Source organism: Aquarana catesbeiana, linkage group LG12, assembly GCF_042186555.1.
Source record: "Aquarana catesbeiana isolate 2022-GZ linkage group LG12, ASM4218655v1, whole genome shotgun sequence".
Classification (NCBI taxonomy): Eukaryota; Metazoa; Chordata; class Amphibia; order Anura; family Ranidae; genus Aquarana; species Aquarana catesbeiana.
The window spans coordinates 30,435,283-30,452,061 of record NC_133335.1 but is presented as its reverse complement, the minus strand read 5'-3'; the positions used below and the strand labels follow the sequence as shown (position 1 = coordinate 30,452,061).

The window sequence follows — 16,779 nt, the reverse complement described above, 5'->3', positions numbered from 1 at the left end:
AAAACATTCGTTCATTTTCCTTTCATTAGTTTTTTTTTTTTTTTTTTTGTTTTTCAGGTCATTCGTTATGATCGCAATTCGAAAATTCGTACATCCGTAAATTCGTACATTTGTAAATTCGAAATTTGAAAATCCAAAAACCCGAAAATTCGAAAATCTGAAATAGTAACTAACTATTAAATTATAGGTATTGTAATTTCCTTTCAAATTTGGCTGTCAGTGAACGTAACAAATACGAATTTATCCGAAGTTACGAATTATCCAAAATAACGAATGCCGCATCTAAACAAATGGAACGGAACAAATTAATAATAAATAATAATAATAAAAAGTTTTTATTATTGTTATTGTTATTCATTATTATTAATTCATTACGTTCCATTCGTTTGGATACGGCATTCGTTATTTCGGATCATTCGTAACCTTCGGATAAATTTGTATGTGTCACTAACAGCCAAATTTGAAAGGAAATTACAATACCTATAATTTAATAGTTACTAGTACTAGTAGTTAACCTCCCTGGCGGTTTTCCCGAGTGTGGCTCGGGGTTAAAAATCAGGACCATTAGCGGTAACCCCGAGCCACACTCGGGATTACATCGCAGGATCCTGGTGTGGCTTTACTTACCTTGTCCCCGGGATCCTGCCATGTCCCCCGCAGTGTCCGTGTGCTCTGTCCTCCTCCGAAGCCTCTCTGTGCCAGGCTCCGTTCTCCTGCGAGCGTCGCGACGCACGGGGGTGGAGCCTGGCGGCAAATTCAAAAAAATGTCAAAATCATAACACATACAGTACTGTAATCTTACAGATTACAGCACTGTATGAAATCATTTCACATCCCTTTTGTCCCCAGTGCTTTGGCCCATGCCCTGCATGCAGTTTTATGTGATATATACTGTTCTTTCTGCCTGGAAACTGGAGATTGTGCATAGCAACCAAAAAGTGTCCCTTTGCATCAAAAGTAGCTTTAGACCAGCTAGAAAACAGCAATAGTAAATTAAAACACTTGCAGAATTGAGCGATAGTGAATCGTGGGGAAATTTATTTTATTACTATTTATTTTTATTTTTTTTTATTATTTATTTTTATTTATTATATTATAATTTATGTTTTTGTGTTTCAAACTTTATCATACCCGGGATATCTACTAGACTCTTGTTTGGACAGATTTAAGTGTGTTATTGTTAAGAATTACAGCCCTACAATATAAAACGCCAAATTTCCATGCAAAATAATTGTACCGCTTTCAGCACCTAAAATCCAAAATAATCATACCGCCAGGGAGGTTAAGTTATTATTAGTTAATTATTATTTCAGATTTCCGAATTTACAAATTTACAAATTCACTAATTTACTAATGTACGAATGTATGAATTTACAATTTACAAATTTTTCGAATTTACGAATATTCGGAAAAATTAGTTAAACGGGTTTTCGTTAATTCGGATATTTCCGAATTAACAAATTTGTTGAAATTCAGTAAAAAACTAATTCAGAACGAAACGAATTACACATGCCTATGTGTTACAGAACATACTCATTGTAGTATTGAAACCCATTCGTTTTCTATATTAAGAGTGTTTTTTACCTACATCAATATTTTTAGAATCAGAAATACTTTTTTCTTAAGCTTGGTAACAGGTATATATACATATATGTATTTTTTTTTAATGAAGCACCAAGATAGTTTTTCTGTCAGTGGTAACACCTGGTCTCGATTCTGACTATAGGTATCTGAACGATTTATTTATTTTACTTTTTGCCATTCTGTTGCATTTTGTTTCACTCATAACATGCCGTATCAGGTGTATCACTTTTTGTTCTGATGACCAGATTCCCTGCTGTGTGTGTGTGTGTGGGTTGCACCGTTGAATCGCTTGTTTTGATTGGAAGATGACTCCTACATATACAGGGGAATCGCTGGCCTGGCATTGGCTATTAATAAGCACCCATTTGTGGTATGAAACATGTAAACCTTGTCTTGTCCTGTTCCTCTGGGATCTATGTGATTGTTTGACTATTTGGATTTCATCTGACTTCAATAAAAGGTGTCTTAAAGCGGAGTTCCACCCATTTAAAAGTCAGCAGCTACAAAAAGTGTAGCTGCTGACTTTTAATAATCAGACACTTACCTGTCCCACGATCCAGCGATGCGGGCGCACGAAGCCCCGCTCCTCTCCGCGGCGCATTCTAACAGTGGGCGCCCGGCTGTGGTTTTGCAGCCATGCGCGCACTGCGAATACGCGAGCCGCGCTGCGCGCTGTGATTGGTCGGGCAATCTTCTGGGACCTGTGACGTGTCCAGTGGTGTATTTAGGCTTTGTGCTGCCCTAAGCCTAACTAACCCCCTAATTTGAATATATGACCCACCCCTTCCTGTCAAGGCCACACCCCTTCCCGTTTAATGCCCACCCTGTCATTTGTAAACCACACCCTTTCCTCTTGATGCTCCACCTTTTGCTCTTAGAGCTCCACCTCAACTGCAGTGGACTCCTGCAGTTGGATTTTCAGGTGCTTGAAGACAACTGAAGCTGCTCAGGTTGTTCAAAGCAATGAAAGGCTGACAGCCGCCGCAGCCATGTTTACATGTGTTTCACTTTATGGAATGATTATCTATGGTGTGGGACAGATGACTGTCTTTGGACACAAGCTGCTTGTGTGATCATCTGTCCCGAACCCGAGGTAATTGCTCCATGTGAGATTACATTGGAATACCAGTGGACAACTGCTGCCAATCTGTCACCAGTTTGTATGGGCTGAGCTGTATGTTTTTGTGCGGGAGCCGGGAAAAGGGGCTTTTTTTGTGCAGGTGGAAAATATAAACCTCAGATTTGGGATTTTAAAGGCAATGTAACAAAGGATAGGATTAAAATAATTTATTGATATACAAAAAATTCATAACATACAAAAATAGAAAAATAGACTTCAATAATCAAGTGAATTTTTCAAAATCAAGTTGCATGATGATGTAAAGAAAAATAATATTAATCATAGATCGTGATACATTCTGCTACGAGATACAATCACCACCAATGCAATACGGTGGCGTCAAGTAGCAGTATTCCGACGCGTTTCAACTTATGGCTTCAAAGGAGTCTTCCTCAGGGAAAATTGTATCACATTCTAAGAAAGATCAAAATAACAATGTTACCAACTACATTTTGTGCGAGTTGGGGGGAGTGAGCAGCTTTTTTGCTGCTCCCCCCTGTAAAGTGCTGCCCTAGGCCTGGGCCTTTTTGGCCTAGGCCAAGATACAGCGCTGGATGTGTCCCAGAAGATGGGAGGGAGGGGGGGGGAGAGGTGATCTTCCTTCCGGCGCCGCAGCGCCAGGGAGGAAGTGGGAGCTGGGTGGCTGTAAAAACAGGGTACCCGCTCCTCCCCCCAAAAAAATTACATGCCAAATGTGGCAAGTCAGAGGGTCACCATCACTTAAAGGGGAAGTTCCATTTGTGGGAGGAACTCCGCTTTTAATGGAGTGCGGCCATCCAGCCATTTTTTTTTTTGCTCTTTCTGATACAGCTGGGATGCCACTTATGCCTTTAGGGAGTCCGGATCGAGGCGAGTTGCCTTGTTTGTTGCAGGGAGTGCTGATGTAGTTGGGTTGCCGCATTTGTTTGGAGGGAGTCCTGATATAGTCAGGTGGCCACATTGGCTTGCAGCGAGTCCTGATCCACTTGGGTGGATGCCTTCTGGCTGCTTGTGCTTCTGATGTAGTCAGGGATGATACTTCTATTGCAGGGGGTCTTGTTGCAGTGAGGAATGTTGCTTCTGCCTGCCAGGGGGGGGTCCTGATGCAATCGAGGATGACATCTATGTCTGATGCAGCTGGGGATTCCACTGCTGTCTGTGCGGGTCACCCTGCTGTCATTATTAGGGAGAACATTAATTATTCATTACCACTGAATAAATGCTAATTAATAAAACTGATGAGTTCACAATCAGAATTTTATTCACCAATTATGTGCGTACGATGGAAAAGGGAAGTGTGCAAAGATTTTGAGTCTTTTTTATCTAAATGAAAAATAAACCTTTATTTTATCTACAGGACTGTTTTCCTGTATTTCTTTATCCACATGGACACTACTATTGTCTTTTCTTTGCTGCTTTGTACCTGCAGGGTTCCACTTACTCACCTTGTAGTTGGCAGGAAAAAGACTAAATACTAGACATGGGCATGACCAAATAAATTTTCTTGTTTCGGTTTGATTCATTAATCTAGTTATTTCGTTTAGTTCAATTCGGTTGATTCGTTCAATTCGTATTCGTAATTTTCGAATTCTCTTCGATTCGGTCGAAACTAAAATGTTATAGTGTTTGGAATGCAGCAAAGTGAACAAACAAAAGAAAAGTCTTCATCAAATGATTACAATGACTCTTTAAATCACCTTTGGCTTAACAAAAACAGCTTTTTTTCTAAATGGTACTCTAATAACACAGTCTTTGATTTCAGCATTATGTGTAGTTAGAATTCGACTGGCGTTCAATGTAAAATTCAATTTGAATTTCGGTCCGAATTTCCGAAATAAAGACGAATTTCGTTACGTTATTCGGAGAGTTCAGGAAAATTTGTTTATATTGTAATTCGGGTATTTGGATATCGAAAAAATAACGAAAAATTTGTCCAAATATTAAATCGGAACGAAACGAACCGCACATGTTTACTAAATACCCGGGCTCTGTTTTCACTACATTTTCATTCCTATTCCAATCCTTCCAATCCAGTATCCAGTGGCGGGACAAGGTCATCTAGAGACCAGGGCAAACATGCCAAACTGCGCCCCCCCCCCCCCCCCAAAGATGTTTGAACTTTATGTATCAGCAAAAATCCTCCCCAAAAAATTGAGCACTAGTTTGCTTGCTTATCCCCTGAGCATGAATTTTCCCAGTACAAATGTTAGCCTCCTCCATCCCCCAAATCCCCCAGCACAAATGCCCCCCCCTGCCCAAATAAAATCACTCCTACCACAAATCCTCTACCCCTCAAGTTTCCCCTTCTAGTACACATCCTCTCCACCTCACTCCAAATTCCCCCTCCCAGCACAAATTCCCCCAAAACCCCCCTCCTAGCACAAATCCCCCCCCCCCCCCCCATCATCCCTACTAGCACATATCCTTTCGTCTCCAAAAAAAAATTCCCCTCCAAGCATAATTCCCCTCTACCATATCACCTTTTCTGGCACAAATCCCCCCCCTCCTAGCACAAATCCTCTTTCCCCATCCCCCCCTCCCAACAATAATCCCCCTAAATCACCACTCAGAGCACCCCTCCAAATTTCCACTCCTAGAACCATTCTTACCCTCTGCTAACAACACAAACCCCCTCCCACTCAGTTGCCTCACAGCACCCCCCCCCCCCCACCTGATACCACAGTGCCCAGAGCAGCTGCCCCTCTTGCCCACTCCTTGTCCCAGCCCTGGTAGTAGACCACTGAGTAGGAGCTAAAAATTGAAGACTGACCTGTACACTATGAAAGCAGATTGCAATGAAGCAGCTTTCTCATTAGACATCACTGCTCCTTTTTTGTATGTCTGCACATTACGCGATTTACCTTTGTTCAGTATTTAAACCTCTTTATGTGAAGTATAAGAAGCCATCTGTTTCTGCACATTTTGATTAAAATGTCAATTCTGCTTTCATATTTTTAGCCAGGCCAGGACGATGGTGGAATATAAGCAAGGGATTCGATAGATGTAGAATTCAGAGTACGATGTTACGATTCCCCTCTCAGAGGCCGTCAGCCTGAGCTCGGCACATCGGGAACACTGCTCGGTTCACTCACAGTTCAGGCACAGAGGAAGAGAAGCCGATCTGGATTATAAACATTGATTCATATGGAATTTCAGGAGGGGTTGTACTGGACCCCTGTATGGGTTCATCACATGGTCATGTCATTCGGGAGCTGAGGCTTATGGGGCTCATAGCTGGCTCCTAATTGGCTTTATGGCAGAATTAAAGGGACAAGCCTCAATCAATTTTTCTTTGTTGTGTAGAGCTACCCTCGTAGGAGCCGCAAAGTAGATTGCCCGGATGCTTTTCCCCGTAGTTTCCTCGCAGCCACACACACAGCTTCAGGCTCATTAGCCAATCCAGGGGTATGCTTTTTATGATGCTTTAATAGGAACTTAGATAGTGAGTAATGGTAGGATACTCCAGTAACCCTTAGTAACGATTTGAAAACAAGTCCTTGCATAAGTAAAGGGTGGACTGAGCTCTGTAGTAGCAACTTGAGATTTTTCTTCCTCTCTGGACAGTCCGAGCAAAGTCCTTTCACTAAGAATTAAAGAGACTGAGCTCTTAAGGACACCGGCCACTATGTCCTCTTTATACCTGCTGATTCTAGCAAAAGAGGGATGGTAACTGCACATAGTCTCTAGGATCTCTCTCACCAGTCTGTATTCACAAACATCCTTGACAAAATTGGTTGCCTCCTTCCAATATCCTCCAGACACTTTCACCCCATGGTCCCAGACTAGATCCTCAGACAACAGTCCTTCAGTCAGCTTCAGCAAACTCTCAGCACAGCAGGCTTTCAGCTAGCCACAATGAGGCCACGACAACCCACAAGCACATGGCAGAATTGCCTAGGGGGCTAGCAGCCCCCCTATGCTGTGATCTCAGGGAAAAAACAGGCTGCTGGCTCAGAGTATTTATGTAGACTCCCAGTCACCATCTGGGCACCTCTTCCCAGGGATTGGCCAGGGCTGTATGAATACTCAGCTGCTGATTAGACTTTTCCTGCCTACTAACTTCCATAACATTTCTGGACCTGCCAGGGGGAAGCAGCCAATCCTGCAGCCACTGACATATAGAACAGGCCAGAACAATCAAACACAGCCACACTACAGTGAGCCAAAACTAAATTTACCTAATTCAAGCACCTATCAAGGAGGGTGCTACAGTTGCTATCATGAAGGGACTTTTACACAGTGTATCATACTTTATGTTCTCCAACCTAAAAGTTCTCTCTACCTGCTTCTTTTTACTTTCTTAACTTAACTAAAGCCGGCCATACACATATAGAATTCGCATGTTCAGCCCAGTGGGCTGACCAAGATTAAAAATCACAGGTTCCCCCAGCCATGCCAAACAGCGTAGATGGATGACTGTTCTCATGCCAGCTATTGTATTCTGCCAGCTGGCGCCCAAGGCTATCGCAATACCCGAAGAGTGTCTGAAGCTGATTGGCTGCAGTCACTGTTTGGCTGGCTTTTTTCAGCCCAGCTCCTTTAATATTTTAATAAGGTTTTTCAAACCAGAAGGTATCAGCAGGGCCAACCAACAGCTTTAATTGTGATCAACGACAGAAACTGGCTAAAATTTGAGTCGTATATGGTCAGCTTTAGTTACACCCGTGAACAGACCATGTAGCAAGCCTATGGTGAAGATCTTAAAGCATAACTAAACTTTTTTTTTTTAGTTTTGGACAGAGTGGAGAGATATTAGAACCCCTGTTAGGTTTTTATTGCTGTCTGTGTCCCCATTGGGGTGATTCCCCCTCTCCAATAGTCCTGTTTACTGTTCTCACCAAAAGTGAAAGAAAATCCCAAATTCTTGGCTGAATCAAGAAGAGAAAAAGAGGGGAAAAGGTCTAATGTTGATTGAGAGCGTATTTAATATAAATAATCATTGATGTTTTAAAGTGTTCGTTTTGGTTTACCTTATCATTATACAGCTGTAGCCCACCCAGAAAGGAGCCGCCAGCTTTGAAGAACCCGTTTCCCCAACTTAGTGCACACAAAGCCAGGCTCGCGGTATTTTTTTCTTTCTCACTGGCTCAAATAAACAGTATAGAGATGGTTTTTTTTTTTTTTTTAACTTTTATTGCTGGCTTAAACTTTGATGTGTATGGGGATGACATGGGATCCTCCGAAAGAACAAGAGTCGACCTAGGACACCTCTCGTCTTACTATTCTAACAGAGACCTTCCACACAGAATGCAGAGGACTTGTTTCTTTGTAGAACTCAGAACTGCACACAGTATTTAGGGCATAGGATTAGGTCAGTACTTACAATGCCACAAGATCATCAGTTGCCTCCTTCTGATATCCACCAGGCACTCTTCAGTGAGGGAGACACAGACTCATGATACCACAGGACCACTGTACTCCCTTCCCTCCAACCTTCACTGGGTAACCTCCAGTAAGCTCTCCAGACCATAGAGGAGGAATCCCAGACTTTATAAAATAGCCCCCCCCCCAGCTTAGATTATAGCTGGGACCTCTATGACCTCTAAATAGCATCTTCAGCAGAGGGGCAGGGCACCTCTGACAGGGGTCTCCTCTGAAAGGGCTGAACCCAGGATCCAACCACTCAGCTCTAGACTTCAAACTATAACTGGGTCCCCATACATTTTCAAGCTGCTTTCCCATTCTTCCTCCCACTGTAATTCTAGAATCTTCTAGAATGCAGGGAAAAGCAATCAGTCCAGCAGCCTGTGAAATACCAAGCAGACCAGAACAATCGACCCCTGCTCCACTGATTACAGAGGAGCTAAACAAAGTTTGCCTAGAAGCCTACACTAACTGGGAGGGTACTACAGCTATATTTCATCATTATATATCTCAAGCCTGTGCTATTTCCTTAGTACTGCAGAGCGATTGTGCTTTATTGCTCCTCACTCTTGGAGTAAGGACCATTTCACACAAGTGATTTTGTAGTTACAGGATGGACCTTCTATGAGTTTTTGTTGCTGGAACAAAATTAATTTCAGTCAGTGATTGGTCTGTGTCTCAGAAATCTTGAGGGATCTGTAGCAGCATTTAAAGCTGACTACCCAATCACCAGCTTCACTAGCTACTCATGTTATCCAATGCAGCTGCCGATGACTGTGGCACATCAACCTGTAGCTCCAAGGTGTTGTAGTGAATTGGTGGATGGTGCCACCATGTAATCATATAAAAACAAGGATCTTCTCCAGCACACCTTGGAATACTGACAATTGTGTTCTTTTCCGTATAAATCAACAGGCATCACAGGGCATAATGTGAATAAAGGACACGATTACCACTATACCAAGGTGTGCTGGTGAAGATCCCTATATTTCCATGTCCAGGGACGAAACTTCAAAATCTGTTTGTAACATGAATAACACACAGTCTACCATGCGTCTCTTGGCAGTTAAGGGGCACAGCCCCCAAGTGACACTAGCTTTGCTTCTTCAAACATCTTAACTCGCTAATGTCATCATCAACGTATCCCAGATGTCTCCCTTCAGTAAACATCATTTCAGGATTCATTTTCAGCCTCTGCAATCCTACAATAAGCGCTATTAGGGGCTAATTCCTGACCCTAGAGAATCCCGTGCCTGCTAATCCAACCGTAGACTAATTATTTACTCTCTGCTTCCTGTGACTGCACAGTCTTCCAGCATAAATATCCATCCGCACTGACTTTCCAATCGTATCCGTAATTACATTATTGAAGGAATTCTGCAGAAGATGATAAATGCCTCCACCAGACAATCACACCAATGATATGGATGTATTCCTGATTAGAAACTACTGTTCTCCCACACCATCCTTCAATTTGTAATGGAAGTGCTCATTAATTGTTTCCACGTTTAGGGCTGCCGGTGCAAAACTTTGCAGAATTGTAAACTTTTTGATATGATTATTTTTCATTTAAAGCCTGGGTCCTCCTAAAACCTTTATTTTAGCTTTGTGTGGTTACTGGTAAGATGGATCCTAATATTGTATGGCTGAGGGATTTCAGTGGTGAGATATCGCCACCAGCATTCCCAATTCTACCACATGGTTATTTCTGAATGACTGTAATTGCTACATAAGGTATGACAGGTCCTTGCTGTATTTCCTGTATGGCTTATGTAATGTCTGCACTAACACCATGTTATCTGCCTATTTCTTCCCATAGAAAGTCCAGCAGTACACCGTTGTCGTTCAAGCCACAGATATGGAGGGAAACTTAAACCACGGATTATCCAACACCGCCACAGCCATCATAACTGTTGCAGATGTTAATGACAACGCACCGGAGTTTACCTCTAAAGTGGTAAGTCGGTCTATATTTCAGTGTTTATTTCTATACAGGTTTCCTTTAAGTTGAACTTTTGTCAGGTACAAATTAATGAAGCTCTGTATTCATTAATACATCATTAAATACATTTTTTAATGCAAGCAGTGTAAGCATGTGAATTTGACATATTTGTCATGCTTACCTCTAACGCAGGTGGTCAGACACTATAGCTAGCTTCTGTGTTCTTCACCTATAGCAGCCCCCCTTTCTCTACCAGATCTTGGTTGCCTGTAAATACTGAAATTGTGAAAAATGGACTTTGTAGGCACGTATAGAAATAATAACAAATTTTAATAGTTCACATAAAATTCATACGTATACAACACAGTGATTTATAAAAAGATATGGGACACAGTGTTTTTTCCTGGAGGATATACTGGATCATATACTTCTTGTGGGGCAATACTAGGAATATCAAGAAAATGCCCACACTGAGGTGTATGTATTCCTCTTGGTTGTTCCTCCAATCCTCATAGATTAAAAATAATTACTCGCTCTACATGTTTCGCGACCTGAACTGTCGCTTCTTCAGGAGCTTCAATGTTTCTAGTTAGAAGAACATACTTTAATTAGAATACAATACAGATTATAAATATTTAGGTACAAATGTGCAAATATGTATGCAAAATATACATGAACTCAACCAATAATACAGTGCTTGAACAAAGAGTTTCAACGCTCACCTACGCCAGGGAAATCGTGACCACAAAAAGGCCCCCTCCAAAAGGAGGTAGTGACCGGGGACCCTAATACTGGCTACTCTTGGCGACGGCCAAGAGTTGGCACATGTGTCGGGATGTGGGGATGCACAAGGTAACTATGGATGTGAAAAATATTTAAATAAGTACTAGTAGATAATTCAATTGGGATTTGGATAAGCTACAATAGTGGGTCCCATACTCAGATATCGGTTGACCTATAGCCACTACTGCTCACATCGCCTTAAGCCAGGTACTTGCCTATCTATAGAGAAAACCATAGAGTTTGTCCTCCCAGGATCTTTAACCATTTAATGAGCAACATTAGAAAATAACTTTGACTAAGAAAGGAGAGGGTAACTAACAAAACCCAAAGTACCTTGGTTATTCACTGATCCAAGATAGAGTCATTCAGTCACAGTGGTCTGTGCACATAAACATGAAGTGTGCACACAAAGCATTTAAATCCACTTTCCTAAAGGGCAGAGGAAACAAGGATGCCATGAGGATGTGAAATATATATACAGGGTCCAAAGTGGTTGCTTTAGCTAATACCAAAGCGCGGTGCATATTGAAATACCTGGAGTTGCAATGGATCCGGGTTCCAAGTGTGGGGCTACCTATTTGCCGTTCCACGGGGTGTAATGGGCATCCACTTCCTACAGAGCAACACTGAAGAAATGGCTGCACTCCAAGATCCATCAAAATTCGTATTTAATGAACGAACATCCCAAGTGTTACAGACAGTTCAAATGGTAGACGCGTTTCACACACTAACAGGTGCGCTTATTCATTACTACACTTCCTACAGAGCGCCTGGGGAATAATTCCCCTCCGACTGAGCTCGGTCAGACTGGTGTCTGACGTCACTCAGCCCGGCCACTGGTGCACCGTGCTTGCGCCAGCAGGCGCGTGTGCACTAGAATACCCGATGCGCCAGTCCTAGTGCCTGTCGTCTGCGGTGGCCACGGTGCACCTAGGAGACACAAGTTGGAGAGCGTCTCTGTGGTTGCCACACGTGGGACCTGGGAGAGTGGGCCGCAACCCCAACGGCTTGGGCGGCCACACATCCCGGCTATGCCAACCATGGCATCGCACAGCTATTGCCCCCAGAGGCCAAGAAAGGAACTGCGGTCGAAACCCTGGTCATAAGTGAGAGGAAACAAAAAAAAAAATATATATATATATATGTATATACCACATAATGTAACACAGTGCCAGAAAACGAGGTTCTTGGCAGATAAATCAGTTAAAATCTAGCCGTCCAATACAAATTGGATTTGTATACACTGACACATACTTTTTTTTATTAAACATAGACTTAAAACGCATTTCTTGTTTGGATCTGTTTGGCAATTGACAGGCAAGATAAATCTCATGTACATTTGAGAACTGCCAGAGCCAGTAGTATGTATACATCTATGGTCTCTGTAGTTTAGTGCAATACCCAATTAAACAGGCAGCATATATCATATATAATGTTAATGCTTAGCCAGGGGTCCATGCAGCCACCACACAGGTTCCTCAAAAGAAGGGCGTGTATGATAGCACCTCATTGATACCCGGTGGCTTGGTTGCTTCAAGACGCTCAATCCAGAATGTCTCCTTCTGGAGAATGTGTTTATCCCAGTTGCCGCCACGTGGATCTTGGGGTATCACTTCCAAAACAATAAAGTGAACAAAGATGGTATCAAATGTATGGCACATGCCCAAGTGGGTGAGCATTTTAGCTTATTGGGAATAGTAGATATGATCATATATGCGTTGTTTAAGCTGGCAAATCATCTTGCCTACATAGAATGCTCCGCATCTACACACCATCAGATAGATCACTCCCTGTGTGTTGCAAGTTGCATGGAAACGTGGGTAAAATGTTTCCCCATTGGGCAGACGGAATCTTGTAACCGTTTGTACCCATGGGCAGTAAGTGCATTGTCCGCAAGTGGAGATTCCTCGGTTTGCCACTGTGGTATTGTTATTTGGTATGTATTGACTTGATTCTGTTGCCTATTGAGGGGTTTTTGCAGAATACTATTTCTGGGGTGTCTCTAACGTATTTATGAAGAATGGCGTCTTCACTTAGAAGATGCAGATGTTTTTGCACACATGTTCGAAGTTGTTGGTGCTAGGCGGAATATCTGGTGATGAACTTAGTAGTCTGATGTTTGGAGTTAGACTTCGCATTGGAATAAAGCAATGAGTTCCTATCTCTATTTAGAGATTTATTGTATGCCTTACTAAGCAGGAACTTGGTTGCCCCCAGGTCATATAGATAGTGCCTCGCTACCATACCAGGGCAGGTGCTAACTGAGCAAAGCAAACAGGTACTTGTGGTTGGCAGACAAGCAGAGTGGTTTAATGACTGTACAAGTACAAGTCAGGCAAGTTACAGAGTAGTCGGGGTCCAATCCGTAGTCAAAAGGCAGGCAGAGTTCAGAGAATAGTAAATATCTGATCCAAGGTCATAAACAGGGGACTCCAAACAGCAGAGCAGGACAGAGAGACAGAGAGCTTGAGCATGTATTACACACACTATCACAAGCATGAGACTGCAGGCTTGGCTGACTTAAATCAGGTTTGGTCTCCACCCAGAGACTGGCCACATAAATCACCTTGCAGGTGGACAAACAGACCGGGAGAATGTATCACAGCCAAGACCAGGATGCTGGAATGAGATTAGCAGCTAACAGGGATCAGGAGTGCTACATGCTCCTGACATTATTTAGCAGAGCTGGAGTGTCAAAGAAAGAAGCATAAGAAGAAGCTGATCAGTTCATGTGCTGACAAAAAGCTTGCCGGTAGGAGCAGAATGACAGAGAGATGAGCTCATTACTATGCTGCTTCTGCATTCCCTCTCCAGTTACATCTAAAAGGTGGGTCAGCACAGTCTTGGCTCAGAGGAAGTGTGTTGTATAGTGTTGGCCATCAGACTGAGGACATCTTGTGGTAGAAAAGAAGTACTGCTGGGGAGAGCTGTGGACAGAAAATAAACAGTTGCTACAAAAGCCACATTTTTTTTATATATTTCTATTTTAAAGTGGATGTAAACTCTCACATATATACCCAGTGAAGTGAACAGCCTCAGATGATACACAGGGATGAAACAAATCTCCCTACTTAAGTTTTACTTGTATAATCTGCTGTCTTTAGCTTTATATATTCTTTAGAAAGTGCACATCCTGTTAGAGATTTTTCTCTTCCTGTTCAGCACTGGGCATGGATTATTGGTATACAGCCAAGACAGCTGATTGGAGGAAAGGCACACACCCCCCTCCACATAGGCAAAGCTGTGCTCTGACAAGTCAAGCTGTCTGCTAATCTATTTATAGCAGCCTCCCACAACACAAATTTCAGCTGCTTTTATCTCCTGTGTCGGAGAACTTGTCAGAAGTTATCAGGCTGATAACAGAGCTACGGAGCAGGAGAAAGCCACAGGACTTAGTGCTTTGGAGAGAGATAAGAAAACACTGCAGATCTATGTGCCCAGCTCAAATTTCATGAATCGGGTTTACATCCACTTTAATATCTTTGTTCTGCTTTAAAGGGTTAATATAAAAAATATTGCAGCTCTGTGGAGGTAGAATAATGCTTTAAGGGGTACTTTAGTCCTGGAGACATTATATAAAATAGGAACAGTCATGGGAGCTTTGGGATTTTCACTACACCAAAAACTACCAGTGCACAGCTCCTGCTGGCGAGAGCTAATGTACCGCCTGCCCATTGCTGGATCAGAAAAACCATATACAAATGGATTTCATATTTTTGGATGAAATCTCAGCACAATGTAAAGTACATTCCCCAGGCTACACTCAATCTGTTTCCTATATTTTCTTATTAATTAGTCACTGACAGGCCTGTTACTGGTGAAGGTGGCACAAGCCCAACCACCGGTGACTAAACAGGAGCCACACAGCAGCTTGGCAATCCATCGTGATTTATTATGTACTCATTCCTGCTGTGTGCGGGCAAATATTGGATGCCATCCGATAAATATGTTCTGTGTATAACTATATTAGGTGGGGGCTAAAAACTCAGCTACCTGGGGAAATATATGGAAATTAATGTAAAGGAAAAATACGGTGTTGTCCACAGCATTCACTTGTACAAATTCGTAAATGAATACAGTGATACAATCATTTTCTACTCCATATGCTAAATATCTTATAAAGGGCAAATCCAGCCAAATACATTAATACACAACCAAAACACTCATAGAGGAGCAGTTTTTCTAATCATTTTTATTTTAGGCCACATTCTCACTTTGCCTGGCGAGGACTCGCATGCCCGCTCGGGATTTTGCGTGAGAGCGATTTTCACATGATTGCGTGTCACCCATAGGGCAGCCCTTTCACTTGATCCAAACAGCCGAGCAAACATTGCTCCAGGTGAAACATATAAATCCCCTTTCTGAATAACAAGGTGCTGGTCCAGTCCGTGACCTGGGCGTAGCAGAAGATATGGAAGGAAGGTTGACCCATCTCCAGACTTCAGAAAAAATTAGCTTTATTGTATAAAATCCATAGAGAAGAACATCTCAGACCCACAATACAAGACAGCAGCAACCCATTAAATGAATTTTTTCGTGAAACGCCTTAACCATGCTGCTGTCTTTTTGTATCTTGGATCTGTGATGTCCTTCTTTATAGATTTTATATAATAAAGCTAATTTTTTCTGAAGTCTAGAGTCTGGTCAACTTTCCTTCCATATCTTCAGCCCTTTCACTTCAATGGGCTGTCCTATGTGCATTTGTCACCCAAAAGAAGCCCCTTCTCTTTTTTGGGCGACAACCTTCACGCGATCTTTAACGTCGTGTTTTGCCATGACTGCAGCGCAGTTCTGTGGTGCAACAATCGTGGTAATTTCACACCACGTTTGGGGCACCCAAAGACGCGTTGCATGTTTTGCACTGATTGCCACAAGATTTGGAATTTTGGGCAGAATCTGCCTGTGATTCCAGATCGGCAGGTGTAAAGCCTCGTACACACGATACGATTGTTGGCAGGGGATTGTCTGTTGACAGACTGTTGTCCTAAAAACTTACCGTTAGTATGTCCCTTTTAACAATTGTTGTCCAACTTTCGGCCAACAAATGTTGGATGACGGGCTAGTAAGTTTTCCGCGGACAACGGTTTGACGTCAGATTTTCGTATGGTCAGTACACAAATCCGTCACACAAAAGTCGAAAGTACAAACATGCATGCTCGGAATCAATGCTCACCAAACACGAAATTAGCAGAAGGTGCCCAAAGGGTGGCACTCAAGAGCTGAAATTCCTCGTAGTACGTCACTACGTTCTTGTTTGTGGCACGACAATTGTGTAGCGTTAGTATGCAAGACAAGATCCTGGCACACGCCCTTTTGACCAAAATCAGATGCTCGGTTGGTCAATAATTGTACCGTGTGTACAAACTTAAGAGGGGCCTAAAATTTGTCATGGTTTACAAAAACTTGTCCTCCCCCCCCCTTCCCTCCTAACTTTCCCAAAACAGTTATAGCAAAAAATATACAGAGACATGTTGGCGGGGAAAGGAAGAATATCCATATATTGGAGCTTTACTCTGCAGGCAGCAACTTGTGAACACTAAGAATTATAGATCAGTTATAAATATTGCAAACATACTGTAGACCGTGTGTCTCAGTAGGGATGGTATCGATCAGAGGTATGGGGATAGATCAGAGGTATGTGGATAGATCAGAGGTATGTGGATAGATCAGAGGTATGGGGATAGATCAGAGGTATGGGGATAGATCGGAGGTATGGGGATAGATCGAAGGTATGGAGATAGATCGGAGGTATGGGGATAGATCGGAGGTATGGAGATAGATCGGAGGTATGGGGATAGATCAGAGGTATGTGGATGGATCAGAGGTATGGATATAGATCGGAGGTATGGGGATAGATCGGAGGTATGGGGATAGATCGGAGGTATGGAGATAGATCGGAGGTATGTGGATGGATCAGAGGTATGGGGATAGATCAGAGGTATGGGGATAGATCGGAGCTATGGGGATAGATCGGAGGTATGGGGATAGATCGGAGGTATGGGGATAG

The 16,779-nt window shown here is 42.6% G+C and overlaps 1 protein-coding gene across 2 annotated transcripts in view; it reads left to right on the top strand.

Moving 5' to 3' along the window:
* Positions 1–16,779, top strand: part of CDH4 (cadherin 4) — a 1,105,063-nt gene that overhangs the window by 1,017,191 nt on the left and 71,093 nt on the right. For both annotated transcript variants that reach the window (XM_073607535.1, XM_073607534.1), the window contains one exon: positions 9,867–10,004. In XM_073607535.1, the coding sequence (XP_073463636.1) occupies positions 9,867–10,004 (138 nt within the window). The remainder of the gene's footprint in view (positions 1–9,866; positions 10,005–16,779) is intronic.